Source organism: Bemisia tabaci, chromosome 3, assembly GCF_918797505.1.
Source record: "Bemisia tabaci chromosome 3, PGI_BMITA_v3".
NCBI classification, from domain to species: domain Eukaryota; kingdom Metazoa; phylum Arthropoda; class Insecta; order Hemiptera; family Aleyrodidae; genus Bemisia; species Bemisia tabaci.
In genome coordinates, this window is record NC_092795.1 from 39,790,761 (window position 1) to 39,807,664 (window position 16,904).

At 37.4% G+C, this 16,904-nt stretch overlaps 1 protein-coding gene across 3 annotated transcripts in view; it reads right to left on the reverse strand.

Annotated features, from left to right (window-relative positions):
* Nucleotides 1–1,965: 1,965 nt before the first annotated feature.
* Rh50 (Rhesus blood group-associated glycoprotein Rh50) overlaps nucleotides 1,966–16,904 on the reverse strand; it is a 184,489-nt gene continuing 169,550 nt past the window's right edge. For all 3 annotated transcript variants that reach the window (XM_072298345.1, XM_019044460.2, XM_019044459.2), the window contains 6 exons: nucleotides 10,958–11,096; nucleotides 9,324–9,487; nucleotides 7,974–8,111; nucleotides 6,419–6,552; nucleotides 5,452–5,633; nucleotides 1,966–3,895 (listed from right to left, as the gene is read on the reverse strand). In XM_072298345.1, coding sequence (XP_072154446.1) covers nucleotides 3,756–3,895; nucleotides 5,452–5,633; nucleotides 6,419–6,552; nucleotides 7,974–8,111; nucleotides 9,324–9,487; nucleotides 10,958–11,096 — 897 coding nt within the window. In that variant the 3' untranslated portion in view covers nucleotides 1,966–3,755. The remainder of the gene's footprint in view (nucleotides 3,896–5,451; nucleotides 5,634–6,418; nucleotides 6,553–7,973; nucleotides 8,112–9,323; nucleotides 9,488–10,957; nucleotides 11,097–16,904) is intronic.

A 16,904-nucleotide genomic window follows, 5' to 3' on the forward strand; every position in this document is an offset into this window, starting at 1 on the left:
TCGTGATTCTTCACTTTAGATAGACAAGAGTCACCTTGCCCAATCCGCATCAAACATGACACGACCTCACATTCAATTTCAGTTCTGTAAAAGTTAGGGTACATACTCTGCAATTTCTGCTGGGCGACCCCCCCCCCCCCCCCCTTCTGTTGCAATGGATATCTACCTTTAAATTCATTCTTTAATTTTTTTTAATTGTTAAGACAAAAAAAGTTGCGAACTACACAAGCTTTGTGAAAAAAAACTTAGGGATGCATTGCTATGCAGCTTCATTACAGGGTTCCAAAAAAAATGCACAGGGTCGTATTCAGAGTTGAATGTTCATATGTACATGGTGTTAGAAATGTAGAAAAATAAATTTAAAAAATATGTTTCCTTTAAAAAGTATCAATATAAAATCAAGAATTTTTTCTCCTTCAATTTCTGGAAATTACCCATTCAATGAAATTAAATGTCCAGAAACCGCAATTATTGACGCATCATCAGGTTTACGTTGCACATTATCCCAGGGTTGCGTTTTCTGAGAACTGAAAAATTTCGTGCGAAGCCTTTTTCTCAATGTAATCATGAATTCTGATTTGATTAAATTTTGAAAAAGTTGAACTGGAAAAAAAGCTTGTTATTTTAAGATGAACTTTTCGACATCCATCAAGCCTTTCTCTTTCCTGAGGGAGGAGCACTGTTTGCATGAAAAAGAAAAGAATGCTCTCATTTTCATTAATATTCAAACTAATTGTTCAATAATTGCAGCAGTTGCATCTGATCAAAAGTTTTTCCTTGGAACCTCAATGGCTCGCGACTGAGAAGGAGCACATATGAGGAGGGACATTTTTTTTTCTTAAAAAAAAAATACCTTCTTGATTTTTTATGGTAAGAAACTTTAAATGCCATGTAATGTCAAAGAGGCGGGAAAATAAAAGACGATTGATATATTCCTGGTGGGTCAGCACTCGTGCACAAGGCGATCTTGCTACAGTAGAGCGGTTAATAGACTTAAGCACATTAAAATTTCTTGATACATACTGAGCTCATATTCCGACCTGTGTTTTGTTCAATTAGTGAATTGGGAATCAGACCAAGCTTGCATGACCTGTGTTTTGTAAAATTACTGAATTGAGTTACAACAGACTGACTAGATGTAAATTTTTGTCTGAAAAACAATTTCTCTTTCAATTAGAGGGAAAAATCCATAATTTTATTACGTAATCAAAGAGAGTATTCCATACAAAAATAGAGGATATATTTTTCCATGACTGAGTGGAATTGTTTTTTCTTTTTCTATTAAAGATCACTCTTCTGCAGCCGATATGGTTTGGTATCTTGTAGTATGAAGAATTAATTTTTGACCACTATACTTTTTCAATAGCCACATGGATTTAAGAAGAGAGCAGAACAATAGGTAGCTGAATTGGTCCTTGAATTCAAGCTAATAACTTAACTTATTGTTAGAATTATTTAATTTTTACTAATACGGTAATATGCAGAATGGAATTTCTCAGTTGAGTTAAATTCTTTTCATGGGGAAGCCATTTTTTTTTCGTTTGGAGGGAAAGATATTATTTATTAATAATTTATGAATGGATAATGAAGTGACCAGCAGGATTTCATCCATAGCTTTAAAAAAAAATGTTAATTTCTTTTTTTAAAAATATTAATTCAATTTCTAAAAGCATTAATAAAGGCAATGAAATTGCTTCAGTCTATTATGCTCTTACATTGCAGAAAAAATGAGCCTTCTCTTTACTTTTACGCATCAGGAGCGAGTTTATCAGTCAATCTATTTTCAGCTCTTTTTTATTTCTATTTAAAGTCGAGGACTGCGACCAAAAATCATATTTAATCTTATGAGTTCAAATAAGTAGATAAATACTATATGAATACAGTGCTAATGCAACTGAAGTATTTCTCGGGATGTTACTAAATTTTAGGCATAATATAGAATAAAAAACTGTTCAAAAACAGATATTCTGGTTACCATAGTTAGACATTTATTAAGTAGCCAGTGTTGAACATGTTTTTATAATTCTAGAAAATATACAATTTTTAGAATGTAGTTAGTGTAGAAAAAGTCTTCTTCACAAAAAACTATAAAATATAGCCAGATAGATGTTAAAAGATACTCTTAAAGGAGGTGGACAAATAGCCCTCGTCTCGTTCCGTTCATACTTGGTATAGAAGTAAGTTAAGGAAAGGTTATCATATTTGATTTTCGCTGCCAATTACTATCTGCTTTCATTCATGCTGCACAAAATTATTCTCTCCAACACTATCATTGAGCACAGACTGCCTGGCTGGGCTGAGTATCGTGGACGCTAGACAATGGCAATAGGCAGCCTGCCCTGGTAGTTGCTGCTCAGTGGTACCATTAGGGAGGCACAATATGCTCAGGAAAAAACTTGATATTTTGAAAATGGTTGACCAGTGATAAAGAATATAGTCACCCTAACTTTCCCTGATTCACCTCTACAAAAAATATTAACAGAATCGAAGGAGGACAATTCATGCACTCTCGTCAGTATAATACACTCCAAAATTACTTGCCGCATCTTAAGAGCATTGTGTAATACATTTTATGATAAACTGTTATAAAATTAAGGAGAATTCATTCAAGACCCATAAAAATTTTACAATTCGTTTAAGATACAAAATTAAAGCCATTGAAGGGGATGAATGAAACAATTTTTGAGTGTGGATGTTGGTTGGGTCTCTTCCAAAAATAAAAATAGGACGTGAGATTAAAACACTACAACGTAGATCTGACCGTTTTGCTTAACTCTATCCAATTACTCTTCTATGAATGAAACTTTTCGAAGCTGATTATTCATTTTCCACGAAGTTGAAAGAAGTACTACTCTTGCAATGATGACTGAAAAAGTCATGCTACGATTGGATGCGTTTCCACGGTCAGAATGCCATCAAACCTAAACTAAATCAAGTTTTCGGAAAGGACCCTCTTCATCCAGATAAACGGGGGTTGTGATTATTTAAGAATACAGCAGGGTTACAATCTTGGATTTATAGAGGCTATCGAAGTCAAAAATAAGAGGCAAAGTTTGGATACTAAACAAAATAAAAGTAAAATTAAGATGACACACTGTAAGCACAAATCAATCTGATTCAAGTCTAGAATTCAATGCCTTTTAAGGAAGTCAAATAATTATGATATAAGATGTATTGGAAATAATCATTAACACAGGTTCCCATTTCTTTAAAAAATAGGATAATTCTTGAAAATGACATACGATGACCTTTGCTAGAGGTCTAAATAAATTGTAACATTTCAAAATCCAAAATGAAATAAATTATGGGTAACAAGAGATGCGATATGGATATCTGAGGGTAGAGCAAAAATGAAATCTGTTAAAATGTGCACCGCAACACAACATCAGGGATGACACACACATGTGACTCATTAATAAAAAATTAATTTTCAAAATCTAAAAAACTAATGAGGACCGAGGGCTTTGAATTATTTGTCAGATCTTTGGTGAGGGTGTATTTTTCTTTGTGAGGTTTTTTTGAATGATGCATGCTCAAGAGCAGTTGTCAGATCTATGACTTTTTAGACATGAAATTTATTGCTAATGTGTATTTTAATTCACTACCCATATAAAAATTAGAGCTAAAAACTACTCCCCATAAACCCCAACAAAATATGCATCTTGAATTCTTTGAGAGCACTTAAACAACCCTAATGAATACATATATTCAATGCAAAATTAATGAAAGCAAACTTTCTCATTACATCAATGAGTTCAATTTGAGCACCTGACCAGGCTCTGCGACGACTGAGATGCAGATGCCAAGGCAGGAGGCGGCAGCCCCCAAAAAGTCTCATCCTGGAACATTTCTTCATCGTCATGGAGTTTTGTTGAAATACTCCTCATCAATAAACCTGAAAAAAAGCAAAAACAAACTTTTAACTTGGTATTAGTGTTTTTTATTTATATCTAATTTAAATATTTTATAAATCAATTTTAATTTATAAAATACTTCCTCTTGCAAAGATACGTAGATATTACTTCCTCTTGTCTTCTGAAGAATTTGCATTTTCTACAGGATCTCCTAACTAGCAAAAAACAAGCATCTTCAGCACCTCAAAATGAACAAAACAGTCTGTTGCGCAAATTACCTACAATGTGTTATTTTTGAGGAAGAAAAGGGTCATTTTTGGGAGTGGGGAATACTGTAGATCAGGACCTACAAAAAAGGATATTTTATCAGGATCCATAAGAAAGGTCCTCATTGTTTTTCCATTAAACCCTTCCTCCATAGTTATTTACTGTTTAAAAAAGCACAGTGATAATATTGACTTCAGATAAAATTAAATACAAGAGAATTCTAACCTATGACCCATGAAATCGCAACTGAATAGCAAATCCTTTCAGACCTCTGCGCAAAAAAAAACAAAATTAGAGATTCTAATCCAGAAACACCCGAGAGTAATGTCATTATTCAAATGGAAAGCAGATGTGATGATATGTTTTGGGTTGATGAGCATAGCAGCGTCATCAGCGCATGTAAAGGCAATGGTATCAGTATGTACTATACATGATTGCCATAGCTGCAACTCCTATACATCAAAAGTTGACACGCAAATTTCCACCCCAGTTCCTAGGGACAGGCAATGGTCTAGTCTGCCACGTCACTCTTTGACTTGTAATTTGCAGCAAGTCGACTGGTTGCACTCGCAAGGCAGCAGTAGGACTATTTCTTGGACGCAGGTGTGATGTGAGGCTCAGATAGGCAATCATATGGTACTCTTTCCACTCAGCAGAAATGATTTAAAAATGGCTTCCGCAAGTGTCAGTCCCATCGGACAGGCGTAGCGCAGCAGGACAAACTACTGAAAATGCTGTGGCAGTTAACACGTACAGGGTATGATTCCCTCACTTACATTTTTAAGAAATGATAATTATGCTTGGAATTAATGCATTAGGTTTATGAGCTTAAACAAGTTCAAGTCAATTCTGCTATTTTCAATTCTAACAATAATTTATGAGGGTTTTTTTTCTTTCTTTGACGAGGAAGAATTACTTTTATTGTTTTGTACTGCTGTAGAACTTTTTACTGATGCCAAATATGTCCTCAATGGATTGCCTACTTCTTGACTTGAATGGAATTTATTTTTTGAGGAGCCATAGCTAGAACTCAGGGTATCTACTGTAATTTCATTTTCGATTTTCCTGATACTTTACATGAAATTTCCTGATTTTTTTGCCAAGTAAATTGACACGTGTTTGTTTAAACATGCTTGTAGTTGAAAAATGCTTGCTGCACTCGGAATATGCTGATTTAGGACCCAATTTTTCAGACTTCCCTGATGACATGGAATTTCCTTATATTTTCCAGTTTTGAATGATAGAGGACACCCTGGAACTAAGTATCAAATAACACTGAGAGCAATGCAGGAGTAAATTAATGATTGCAAATATTTGCATGCAGCTCTACCTGTGATGGTGCCTCCTAATGAAGCGATTGCCACGGTAATGACAGTTGCAAGTAGCTGAATCCCAGCTTGATTCAATGCTGTTCGGTCCTTCCCTGCTGTTATTTGCGGCAAATCGCCTATAGCTTCATTTAACTCGAATGTATCTTCAAACGGTGCTCGAGCAGGAAAAATTAGGTACAGACTGCAAAATCATACAAATTCAAATTTAGACTCAAATATTTTTTGTTTTTTTAATATTATAAACAAATTTTGAACAAATTTTGTATCCATACTGCATCTGATTTCAGGATAAATCGTTAGTCAAAAGAAATTTTTTGCAAATTTTCATAGTCATTAGTGCTTATGGGTTTTAAGAACAAAAGAAACATTTAATATTGTTTCATACGCCAGAGAGACTACAGCTTTTGAGGTGTTTTCTCTACATATCGACGGTGTAAATCGGCAATCACATGACTCCGTTTGCAACGTCGCAGACTTCCTGTCATACTTTACTTTTTAAACAGAAAACTACTGAACAGCAATTCTTTAAAACTGCCATGATTTTTCTTCTCTGTGCAAAGAAAATTCTGCAAAAACTTCAAGGAATGATACCAATATGTTCTCCATTAAAATTTAACATAGAGGCGGAGATTTTCGGACATCGCAAACGAGTTATGTGATTGCTGACTTACACCGTTGATATTTACATTCTTGTTTAGCAAAACATGATGAAAATTGCTTTGTTTTATCCCTCTTGTAGGACAAGCGATATGATAAACTGATTTTTTGTTACGTTTTGAGCCGCAAAAAAGTTTATCATTTGACAGGGGAAATGTCTATTGAAAAGAAAATCAAAAAATATGCAGTAGAAAAGAAAAAATCAATATAAAGGAAATTTGCTTGGATGCTTCTATAAGACTCCTCCCCTTTTAACCGAGCAATTTTGGATTGTAGATCCCCCAACCTCAGTGAAAAGTTAGGGCCTACCTGGAGCTGTAGTCATCCACTGACGCCAAAGAAGCTAATAAAGCACTTGCACAACCTCCAAAAACCCCAGGAAGTCCATGCAAGTTGTGGACACCGCAAGTATCATGCAAGTCATAATTTTGCAGGAGCATTGGCTGGAAAAAAAACGAAGAGAACAACACGTTAAACAAACAGATCATTAGATATGGATAAACTAACTCAAATGTAGACATGTAGTAGTCTTAATTGAATGGTTTAGTTAAAAACCCAAAGTATGCGTCAAATTTTAAAAGTCGAGTTTTTGACAAATTCTTTCAGGCCAAAAATGTTGTCCATTTTGATTTCACTAGAAACACTGGCCCCAAGAGACCATAAGGAAAACAATGAGAGCTAAAACTTTTCTTGCACTACAATCGGTGCAAACATCCTGTTCCTACAGACTTTGCCAGAGTAAGACCCTTGAAATTTTAATCCGACAGTGCTAAACCAATAAAGCATGATACAACATATGAAAAAATATGAAAGCTTGCCAGGCCCAACCTTAGTCAAGACAAAAAAAATGTCCTAGGTCGACATTTTTGTCTGTCCCTTGAACTTTTGATTAAAGAATTTTCGACTGGAAACTTTCAGAATACACTAATTTATTATTTACTTTCAAGTACCAGATTGGTGATCTTCATCCTCTGATTATGCAATAGGCTAGAATTTTGAACTTATCACTAGGACTTCCTCCTCTAAAAAAATACTTAAGTATATTATAATCATACTTGCTCCTTAATTTTTGGAGCTACCTTAACTGACATATTTCTTACAGCTTGAAGAGGCTTTGAAATCGAGGGATTAATAATGAGACCCCGAGCCCGGTAAGTGTATACTGACTTACTGCACTGTCCTTCTCTCATATATCAAATGACATATTTCAATAATTCCCTCATCACATAATTATCTACTGACTACAATGGACCACTAGACAAGGTATGAATTTAAGCATTCTGATACATGTTTTTTAACCAGAATTTCATGTAGAACATGATTCGCGCAACAAAAATTACTGAAACCAACTCCTAACGGAGATATTAACATTTTGATTTCACATTGGTTACGAGGATTTTGAACTGCCCGCTCACAACAAACTCAAAGCTCTACATGAGTCAAAACCCGCACTAAAACGGTTTCAGCAAGCTTCTCAATCGAGCAAAGTCCATTTCCCACCATGTGTTTTTCAAACTATAGGTAATTTGCTATAGCTGAGCCAAAGCGTCAAGATTGAGGTTGCCAGATTTTTTTATCGCAGAGACGTTCATGATAACGTTTAGCGAGCGATGTGAATCACGAAGAGCATTGAGTTTTCATGAGTGGGTGGTTTGAGTTCACGCACCAAGAATCATTAAATATCTTTGGAAGGAGTTGATTTCGGAAATTTTCGTTGTGCGCATCGTGTTTGACGTGAAATTTTGGTGAAGAAACATGTATCAGAATGCTGAAATTCTTACCTTGTCTAGAGGTCCATTCAATCGACCATACATGGATTAACTTACAACAGGAACAAAAGATGGATAAGATGAAAATAGAATACCTGCAGATACTGATAGCTGATCACAGATAGAAAGCCACCAAGACCGCCAATAGCGAGGGCTCCCCAAGGAAGTGTCATCATATTTGATGCAGCTCCAATTGCCACACCACCAGCCAATGTTGCATTTTGAATATGAACCTGAAAAATTTGGAATAAAAATATTGATTGGCTTTTTAGAGAATTCATTTATGTGCTATCTGCGGAAATTTAAGAGTGGCGAAGGCCTTTATATTAGTCATACAGCACTTTCCTTAGCTTGGCGTTATATTCGGATCAGTGTGAGTTTTACTTCAAGTAACTAAGATGTGTGATGTCCACCACTTCCACAATCGCCGATAAGCTGAGGGAGCCATTCAGAGATGCCTGCCTAAGTTCATTTTGTATCAAAATCTTTAGCTTGAATCCTTTCTAAGGCTCTGTCTCCACAGGACGTTTCATGGGATTTGTTACAGGGAAAAATCTCACTTGTGAAAGTAGGAAAAATATTGAGTTAGTCAATACTAATCACGGTGCCAACTCATAGTCATAGTATAGTCTCAGGAGCGACTTAGAAATAAGGAGAAGAAATTTTGTTGTGTTGTTCAGCAAGGAAAAAAAGCCCAGAAGTTTCATTCCTGCGATTCGAACTTGGGAAAAATCCTGTGAAACGCTAAATTGTCCCATGGAGACAAGGCGTAAGGAATAAAATTGATTTCCAGCTTAAGCTAGTCAAAGTTCTTTTTTTCCACTGGTCATAGGATCAAACAGCGGCAATGATGTAAAGTCAGATTCACTAGGGTAGCCTGTCAAGTCTATGTGTTTAGTTTGTTGTTGAGCTCTGGTTTATTGTCATGTACGCAGGCAATAATCGAGCTAATGTGCTTCAGGTATAGCCTTCATTACAGTTGCTTCAACATTTTGACCCCTCAGCTGACAAATTTACTGACTGGGTGGATATTTCAGAACAATTTTATTTCATTAAAAACATCGCTGATAACCCTAACCTGTGGGGCAAGGACCACCCCATAATTGGCAAAGGGCCTTGTTCATGGCTCATATGAGTCTCAGAGCCTACAAGTTGTTGAGGAGTAATTGCTTATCTTAAGACCTTCAAGACTTGTCCAACATGGACCTGATTACCATATTAAAGTACTCGTACCTCCTACCTCATTAAAAGCCTGAGAATCTTTCAGAAGCCTTTCATGATCAATATCACCAGCAGTTGCAGAAACTGGGAGAAACTGTTCAAGAATTCATCACGGCTCTTCAGGATCTGGCGTTCGAATGAAACTTTCGGGGAATTTCTTGATAACTCACTCAAAAGGTAGTTAATAGCTGTCATTAATGTGAACATAAATAAGGTATAGTTACCATTGTAAATTTGTTTCTTGGAGACACTATTGAAGATGCACAGAAACAAACTATGCAACTCGCTGTGAGAGCTAAGTAAGTGTTGATAACAATCCGATACTGCTCATCACCGTCACTTAGAACTGCATTGAAACTTGGCCAGAACATCCATAAGAAGACGGTCCCTGAATATTTTAATATCAAATACATCAGTAAACAGGACCAAATAGGAGGGAAAAAAGGAGCGATAACTTTGGAAGTATTCAAGGTAGCAGTGACTTTCAAATACTTACAAAAAGAAATTTCAACATTATTAAAAAGACAGTCAACATAGGAGAGATATGGTAACGTCTCAAACATCACCCACACTGCAAAGAATATTGATACAATACTATTAAGAGGAAGACAAAAATAAAAATTTGGCCCACACTGCAAGTCACACTGTGGAAGAAAAGCGCTACGTCCTCACCATTCGGCAGGAAATAGGAGGCCAAAAAATTTGGAATTTTGAAAATTGGATTTTTATCATCAAAGGCGGTTCCATAGACTTCAGACTAGAATTTTGTTCAAATAATAAGCGTGATGAAGATTCTCTGATGTATCTTGTTCTTGAAAACGTTGAAAAAGATAATAAAATTATCAAATTCATTATACTGCAATCTTTTTTTCTTTCTTTTCTGGAATAAAAAGAAGGAAGAAGAAGAGAGGACAAAACTATGTTTGCTTCATCAAAGTGTTACTATATTTTAAACTTCCTCTCTCCACTTCATATTCATTACTTCTAATGCAGATTTGTTTAGTGAATTGAGTTTTTCAAAAATCGTTTGCTTAATCCATCCCTTTATACTACTTTACATAGGAATTCATTCTTGTATTATTCATCTTAAACAGAGACACGATTGTACCATTCTGCATGTTGTAATATTTAAACATGAGTTGTTAAAATTTTAAGACTTATGTCTTGTTGTGTTGCTTTGTTTCCCAACACAGTGTTTCTGTGCAATCAGCAGGTTCAAATTCCATTCCGTTGTTCATATTCCCTTATGGAATTTTGAAAAAATTGTATCCACTGTAAGGAAGATTAAGTATTGACTCAGTAATACAGTTTATTGTACACTATCATGGACTTTTTTTGCTGCCTACATATACATTTTTTTTCTTCTTTTGTCAGAGTGCTCTGTTGATTTGATGTATTTACTGCACTATTTATATTGTTTTCTTTTTCTCATTTTGGTCATGTTAGTATCTATGTTTTAGAGGCATCCTGGGTGCAAAACTGCAGAAGTTACTGGAGAGAGACGTTAGATTTCTAACGATCAGCCCAAGCACAGTCAGATTTTTTTAGGTCAAACATTAGATCGCATTAATTTATCAAAATTGATTTCTTTTCGACGATTGTCATCTCTGGAAAGTAGAAAAATTCCTAAATTCTTGGCACGATAAAAAAGTGGCAAGTGAATTGGTAGTTACAAAAGAAACAACTCAATGGTAGTCACTGCAATATTTAAACAAATATTTCTGGAAAACAGCAAACTAAATGCACAGCCTGGAGTCAAAAAATTAATTATTTTCAGGAAAAGTACCTAAATCAGCACTGGTGCACTCTTTGCTTTCTTCAGAGTATCAAAAAATAGTTTCCTCCAAGGACAACTTACCAATCATGGCAAATATGTCAGTTACATACGTAGACTCATCATCTTCCGTACTCATCGGTGGACCCAATGCTAGAGCTACAGCGATTCCAAAATAGGCTCCGAAGGCATGCACAAAAATTGAACCACCAACATCTGCTGCCTGAAAAAGTAAATGAAAGTTGTCTTCATGAAGAGCGGACAGACAGCAGAGAGTTATTCATCTCTGAGCTCATGATTAATTTGGCTGGATACCTCTCACCGGTAGATTAATGAAATCCAAATTCTTCTCCAATTAGCAACTTAATTTAGTTATTGTATTACAGCAGGCAGCAGTCTCACTAAAGATTAATTAAATTAATGCAAAGAATTGAGCTGATTTTCTATAAAAATATTTCGGAACACTAGGAGAGTTACATTAAATTTAGAGTGCAAAATATCTAATCATTTTATGATGGCGCCAAAACAAAACACCTACCTAATGGTGAGACTTCAGCAGGGTGAACTATTACCCCACCATGGATAAAATACTGATGGTAGCGGCAAACCAGCAACCACCAGATTAATTCGTAAAGCAGAACTGTGCATCAACCTGTCAGCTAATGAGAATGAGGCTACAGGCGTGAGGCAGACCCCGCTTTCACACCAAAATACCAGACTCCGCCAAAATTCTGGTTACACCTGCACTTGCATGCTTGGTGCAATGAAATATTCATTTCTCCACCCTCCTCCACCTTTTAATATTTTTTGTATGTTGCCCTGACATAAAAAGACATAGCCCTGTATTAACTGTGCATTATAGCACATTTCGATGTCTTATCAAACTGTTCGAAACTTTCAAAAGTCGCCCCACTGAGCAAGATAGCTGGGTGAATTCAAATAAGGGTCAAATTCCAGGTTCTATTTCCTCCCAAAATTTTTTTGTGAATTTTTGGGCAAACCAAACTTTATTTTGACTATCATTAGGTGTAGACTTAGGAAATATAGCTCGCCGAGCTTAATAGTTGGGCTTAAACCCGAATTTCCACCGTCAAGTGTATCACTTCCCAAAATTTGCTCTAATTTTGCCTGATTTCCCAAATTTTCGTCCCAGAGGTGACATATGATACTTTTAATTGAAAATTGAACAGAATTGTCATAAAAGCATCGTCGAGCACTAAATTAAAGCATAATTGAAAACATGTAACCCTTTCCTATCTTGCAGAACCAAAAAAATTGAGGAAAATTCATCCCTCATGAATGATATCTGGAGCTTATTCTGCTTGTCTTTTAGACAGTTCCGTCTGTTTATCAAAATGCGCTCTGTTTTCCTTTAACACGAGAAGAAGCTTTTATTTCTTGGAATATTGCAATACAAAATGGATCAAAAACACCGAATTTTAAAACTTCGAGTGGGCGTGTACCCGCTTAAGTGGAGATAAAGCCAGAAAAAGTTTGAGGACTAACACCGGTCAACGTTTTTTTTTTGTTTTTTTTCTTTCTTTTTTTTAATTTTGATTTTCCGAAGATTTGCCAATGGTTTTGGAGTAGATTTTTGGCGCTGATTCTGAAGAACACCTCCATTCAACTGTATCAGTGCGATTTATCCTGGGAAAGTTCGGAATTTTTTCGGAGAAATCGGAATTTTCCTTAAAAATCTAACTTTTCCAGTAGAGTCAATTTTCCGGAAGAATCTATGCACGATGGAAAAAACCCAGGAATTTTTCGATTTCGTAGCCTAAGATACATAAGAAACCCAACTGCACCCCTATTAAAATTTCCTTTCTTTTCCTAATACCAAGGTTTTCCGGTCCAGTTTCATTAAAATCAATTAGTTAGCCACCGAGATAGTGTTTTAAGCCACGGCCACCATCTTAGATTTTCGAATCTTGGAAATTTGACTAAAATTCGAGTTCCCCATTCAAAAATACCCGCGGGTACCAAGTTTCGCGTAAATCGCTTGATTAGGCGCTGAGGTAGCATTTTAGGCCATGTCCGCCATCTTGGATTTTTGAATTTTGAAAATTCGACTAAAAATTCAAGTTCACCGTTGAAAAATACCCCCGGGTACCAAGTTTCACTTTAATCGACTGATTAGGTGCTAAGTTAGCATTTTAGGCCACGTCCGCCATCTTGGATTTTCGAATTTTGAAAATTCGACTGAAAATTCGAGTTTCCCGTTTCAAAATACCCCCGGGTACCAAGTTTCGCGTAAATCGATTGATTAGGCGCTGAGATAGCATTTTAGGTCATGTCCGCCATCTTGGATTTTCGAATTTTGAAAATTCGACTGAAAATTCAAGTTCCCCATTGAAAAATACCCCCGTATACCAAGTTTCACTTAAATCGGTCGAAAAGAGCGCCTACAGGGCTTAAACAAACAAGTCTCAGTTGATTAGGCGCTGCGATAGCATTTTAGATCATGTCCGCCATCTTGGATTTTCGAATTTTCAAAATTCGACTAAAAATTCGAGTTCCCCGTTGAAAAATACCCCCGGATACCAAGTTTCACTTAAATCGGTAGAAAAGAGCGCCTACAGGGCTTAAACAAGCAAGTCTCAGTTGTAACAGTTTTCCACTCTGTCCCACTCAACTGGGACATGGGACAGGATGGAAACATATGGGACAGGATGGAACGGGACAAGATGGAACGGGACAGGATGGAATAAGCTGTTTTTTAAGCTTATCTCTAACAGTAAAGACAATTTTGGTGTTTTTTTTCACGGAATATTTAGTAGCACATCCTAGAGGATCGGAATAAGAGAAAATTTTCCCTAACTCACACTTCGAAAGTATTTTACGAGCTGATATTAGTGTGTGTGTGTATGCTTGACGCCTTGTTAGTTATCGTGTATAGAATTCTGTTTGGCATCGTTAATGGCGTTAATCTTGCACAAAAATTTGCGAATTTCAGAATTTTTGCCATCTACGACGTGTGAACTATTTAATCAAAACAAAAAAAGTCGTTTTTGGAAAAACCTCAACGTTACGGCAATCATTTAGAGCTTATTACATCGTTGCCATGTCTCTCCTGACTGTTGCTGATTGTTGCTCGGGACAATGATTCTAGCGCGTGAAAAATTTATTGATGGAGCAAAAAATAAATTGACATATTTTTTTTCTCAAATTCAAAAGCATTACCTATCATCTCCAATAAAGTTTTCTTAAATAATCACTCTGGTTATGCTGCAACATCGATTTAAAGTCAAGAACCAGGCACGGGGGACACGCAAATTTGGGACAAATATAGGCGATTTGCACATTCAAAGTTCTCCTAATTTTTTATTTCAGTCCAAATAAAGTGGGAAATAGCATGTAACAGTCAACAATAGTGTGGAAAATGAGAAAAAAATTTGATTTGCCCATGTTTCTCAGATTATGACGATTAAAACAGCTCGGGACACCAGATTAGACGCTTATTTGAACTCACCCAGCTGTGAGAATTTTGCTAAATTTGAATGGTTAAGCTTGGCTTCAGTAACTGCCATTAATACCCCAACATATCAAACGTGAAACTACCGAACCTGGTGTCTCGTTAACGGTGACTCAAAATGTCCATTTCCTTTTTATTTTACTGAAGGAGAATAAGTCATCATTATTCCTTGAAATTTTCACAGAATTTTCTACGCACAGAGAAGAAAAATTAAGGAAAATTTAGGAGTAGAGGCTCAGTGGTTCACCATTTAAAAATGAAAGTATGAAAGGAAGTCTGCCCCCTCCCAAATTTTCCCGTTGTCAAAACCAAAATTGACTGAAAGATAATTAAGAGGCAGAGGATAAAGTATGAGAGCAAACACTCATTCTTACATGAATTGAAAGGCTACTTCCGCATTCCTTCATGTTAGCTACAATCTGTTGCATGGGGTTGCTCATTTCTTGGAGTTTCATGACGAGCTCCTATTTCAATCGACCGGGATAGTAATTGATTGATCAAACGATGATGTTCTCCCTTGAAAATTGGCAAAGCCATCCTTCTGCACCCATCCACAAAGAGTTGATGGCCCTGGAAGAGATGTGACCAAGCAAATGCCAGCCTCTCATGTTCGATACTGAGCGTATGCATTACTGATTCCACAGTTAGTGATTGATTGAATGAGGATGTTCCAGAGAATTGTAAAAATCTTATTTCCATTCCTTATTTTCTTGAAGACAGACAAACCACGATCGCGGAGGTCCAAACTGGATAAAATTTAAATTACTACGCGGCGATGTAAAAGACACGGAAAAGAGAATTACCGATACACTACCAACGCTACTGCTTCAGTCAAAATTTCGAGTTTACGGAATGGAAAGAAGGGGAAAAAATGCATCACACGCATAGCAAACAGGGTGTAAAACTTGTTCGAATGGTAGGAAACACAAAAGCAAAACTGGCAAAACCATATTTCTGCCTTATCAATTTACCTCAACCAAAACAAACCTCAAGAGTGATAAGCCGCCCACACTGCTCCTACACGCCGCTAGGAGCGCTGAGTAGCTTATCCGACGTTGTCATGGCGCTCTAAAATAACATATTTTCTTCTGGTGAAATAATTTTCTTATTGTGGGGGGGGGGGGGGGGGCAAAGAGTAAGGGGTTTACGGCCTTTTACTGGAATCGGCCAATTTCGGTATCGATGGGAGAATTCAACAAATTTTTGCGGCATCGTTATCACTTCTGAGCAAAAATCCGGACCTACAAACTTATATTAGCTGAATCAAAAAGTAGTGATGGCTCTACGAATCCTGTTAAGAAAAATGCCTATAAATTGCCACTTTTTCAGTGTTAAACTTTTAGGAGAAATTTCCCAGCTCGCGGATGAAAGAACAATTTTGCTTCGCCGTGCGCAGATTGGCTACCCCCCCGTTGACTCTGCCCGTTGACCAGTCCGCGAACTGGCCGTTGCTTTGACCAGTTTGTGAAATCGGCAGCCACTCCACGGACTGACCGGTCGAGAGTCTGAAAATTCTGGGAAAAAAAAAACGTCAAGGGAGCCAGTCGTTAATTATAAATGCAACCCATGCGCTAACCGACGAATGTGCCTAACGGAAGCTATAGATTGAGTTGATTGCGGCGCGGCGCCTTGATGCAACTATTCGTGTTACGCAAATGTGCGTGTTGCCCTTTCAAAACTTGAAGGCGCCCCCACTTTTCTCGACAGAGCGCAGGGGAGAAATTCATGAGCCGCCACATGGCACACGACCCGCGCCTTCATAATAACACCTCATCTAGCGTTGAGAGTTCACCAACTTCACACGACCAGTGAATAATTCAGAAGTCAAAAATTTAAAAAAAAAAAAAAAAAAAAAAAAAAAACCAAGATACAAAAGTTCCTCCGCCAGGGAGTTCTCCCCACAAGAAATCGCTCACCACCCGCGCACGCCGCGCGCCGGGAAGGCCGCGGCGCGGTGTGCTGCCAGCACGAAACGCGCACTGACGCTTACAAACCTAAAGAGCTACTTCACGCATTGCGCAATGCTTGAAGTATCCTTTTAGGTTTGTAGGCGTCAGTAGCCGGGGTGGGGTTTGCTTGGTGCGAGTTCCGAGCTGGCAGCACGCTGCACAGTGCGGCATCCTTATGGACGATGCGGACAAAAATCGGTAGAAGACACTTAACTTTCAATTATGAAGATAGTAGCACCGACGTAGGAAAATCCTATGGCGCTATCAAGGTAAAATACTCTAGACCGTGGGCCAGCAAGGGGTAACCCTCCCCCCCCCCCCCCCCCCCCCCCCGTGGGAATTGTGAAGATGGTGATTTTCTTGAAGCTCTTAACTAGTAGAACAAGATTTTTCTTGTCTACGCGAATTCTATCGTGGTGGGGGGGGAGTAAGCCCCCCCTAAACCCCCCAAAATTGCTCAGAATTCCGACTTTTCCGCGAATTTTCCCACTTTTACCCATAAAGGCTTGATTTTAGGGCAAAACTCCGAATAACCATTCTGAAAGCTCGTAAAATTTCGGTCCAGAAAAGTTGTGTTTGACTTGGCCATGACCGCGCGGGAACCCCAAAA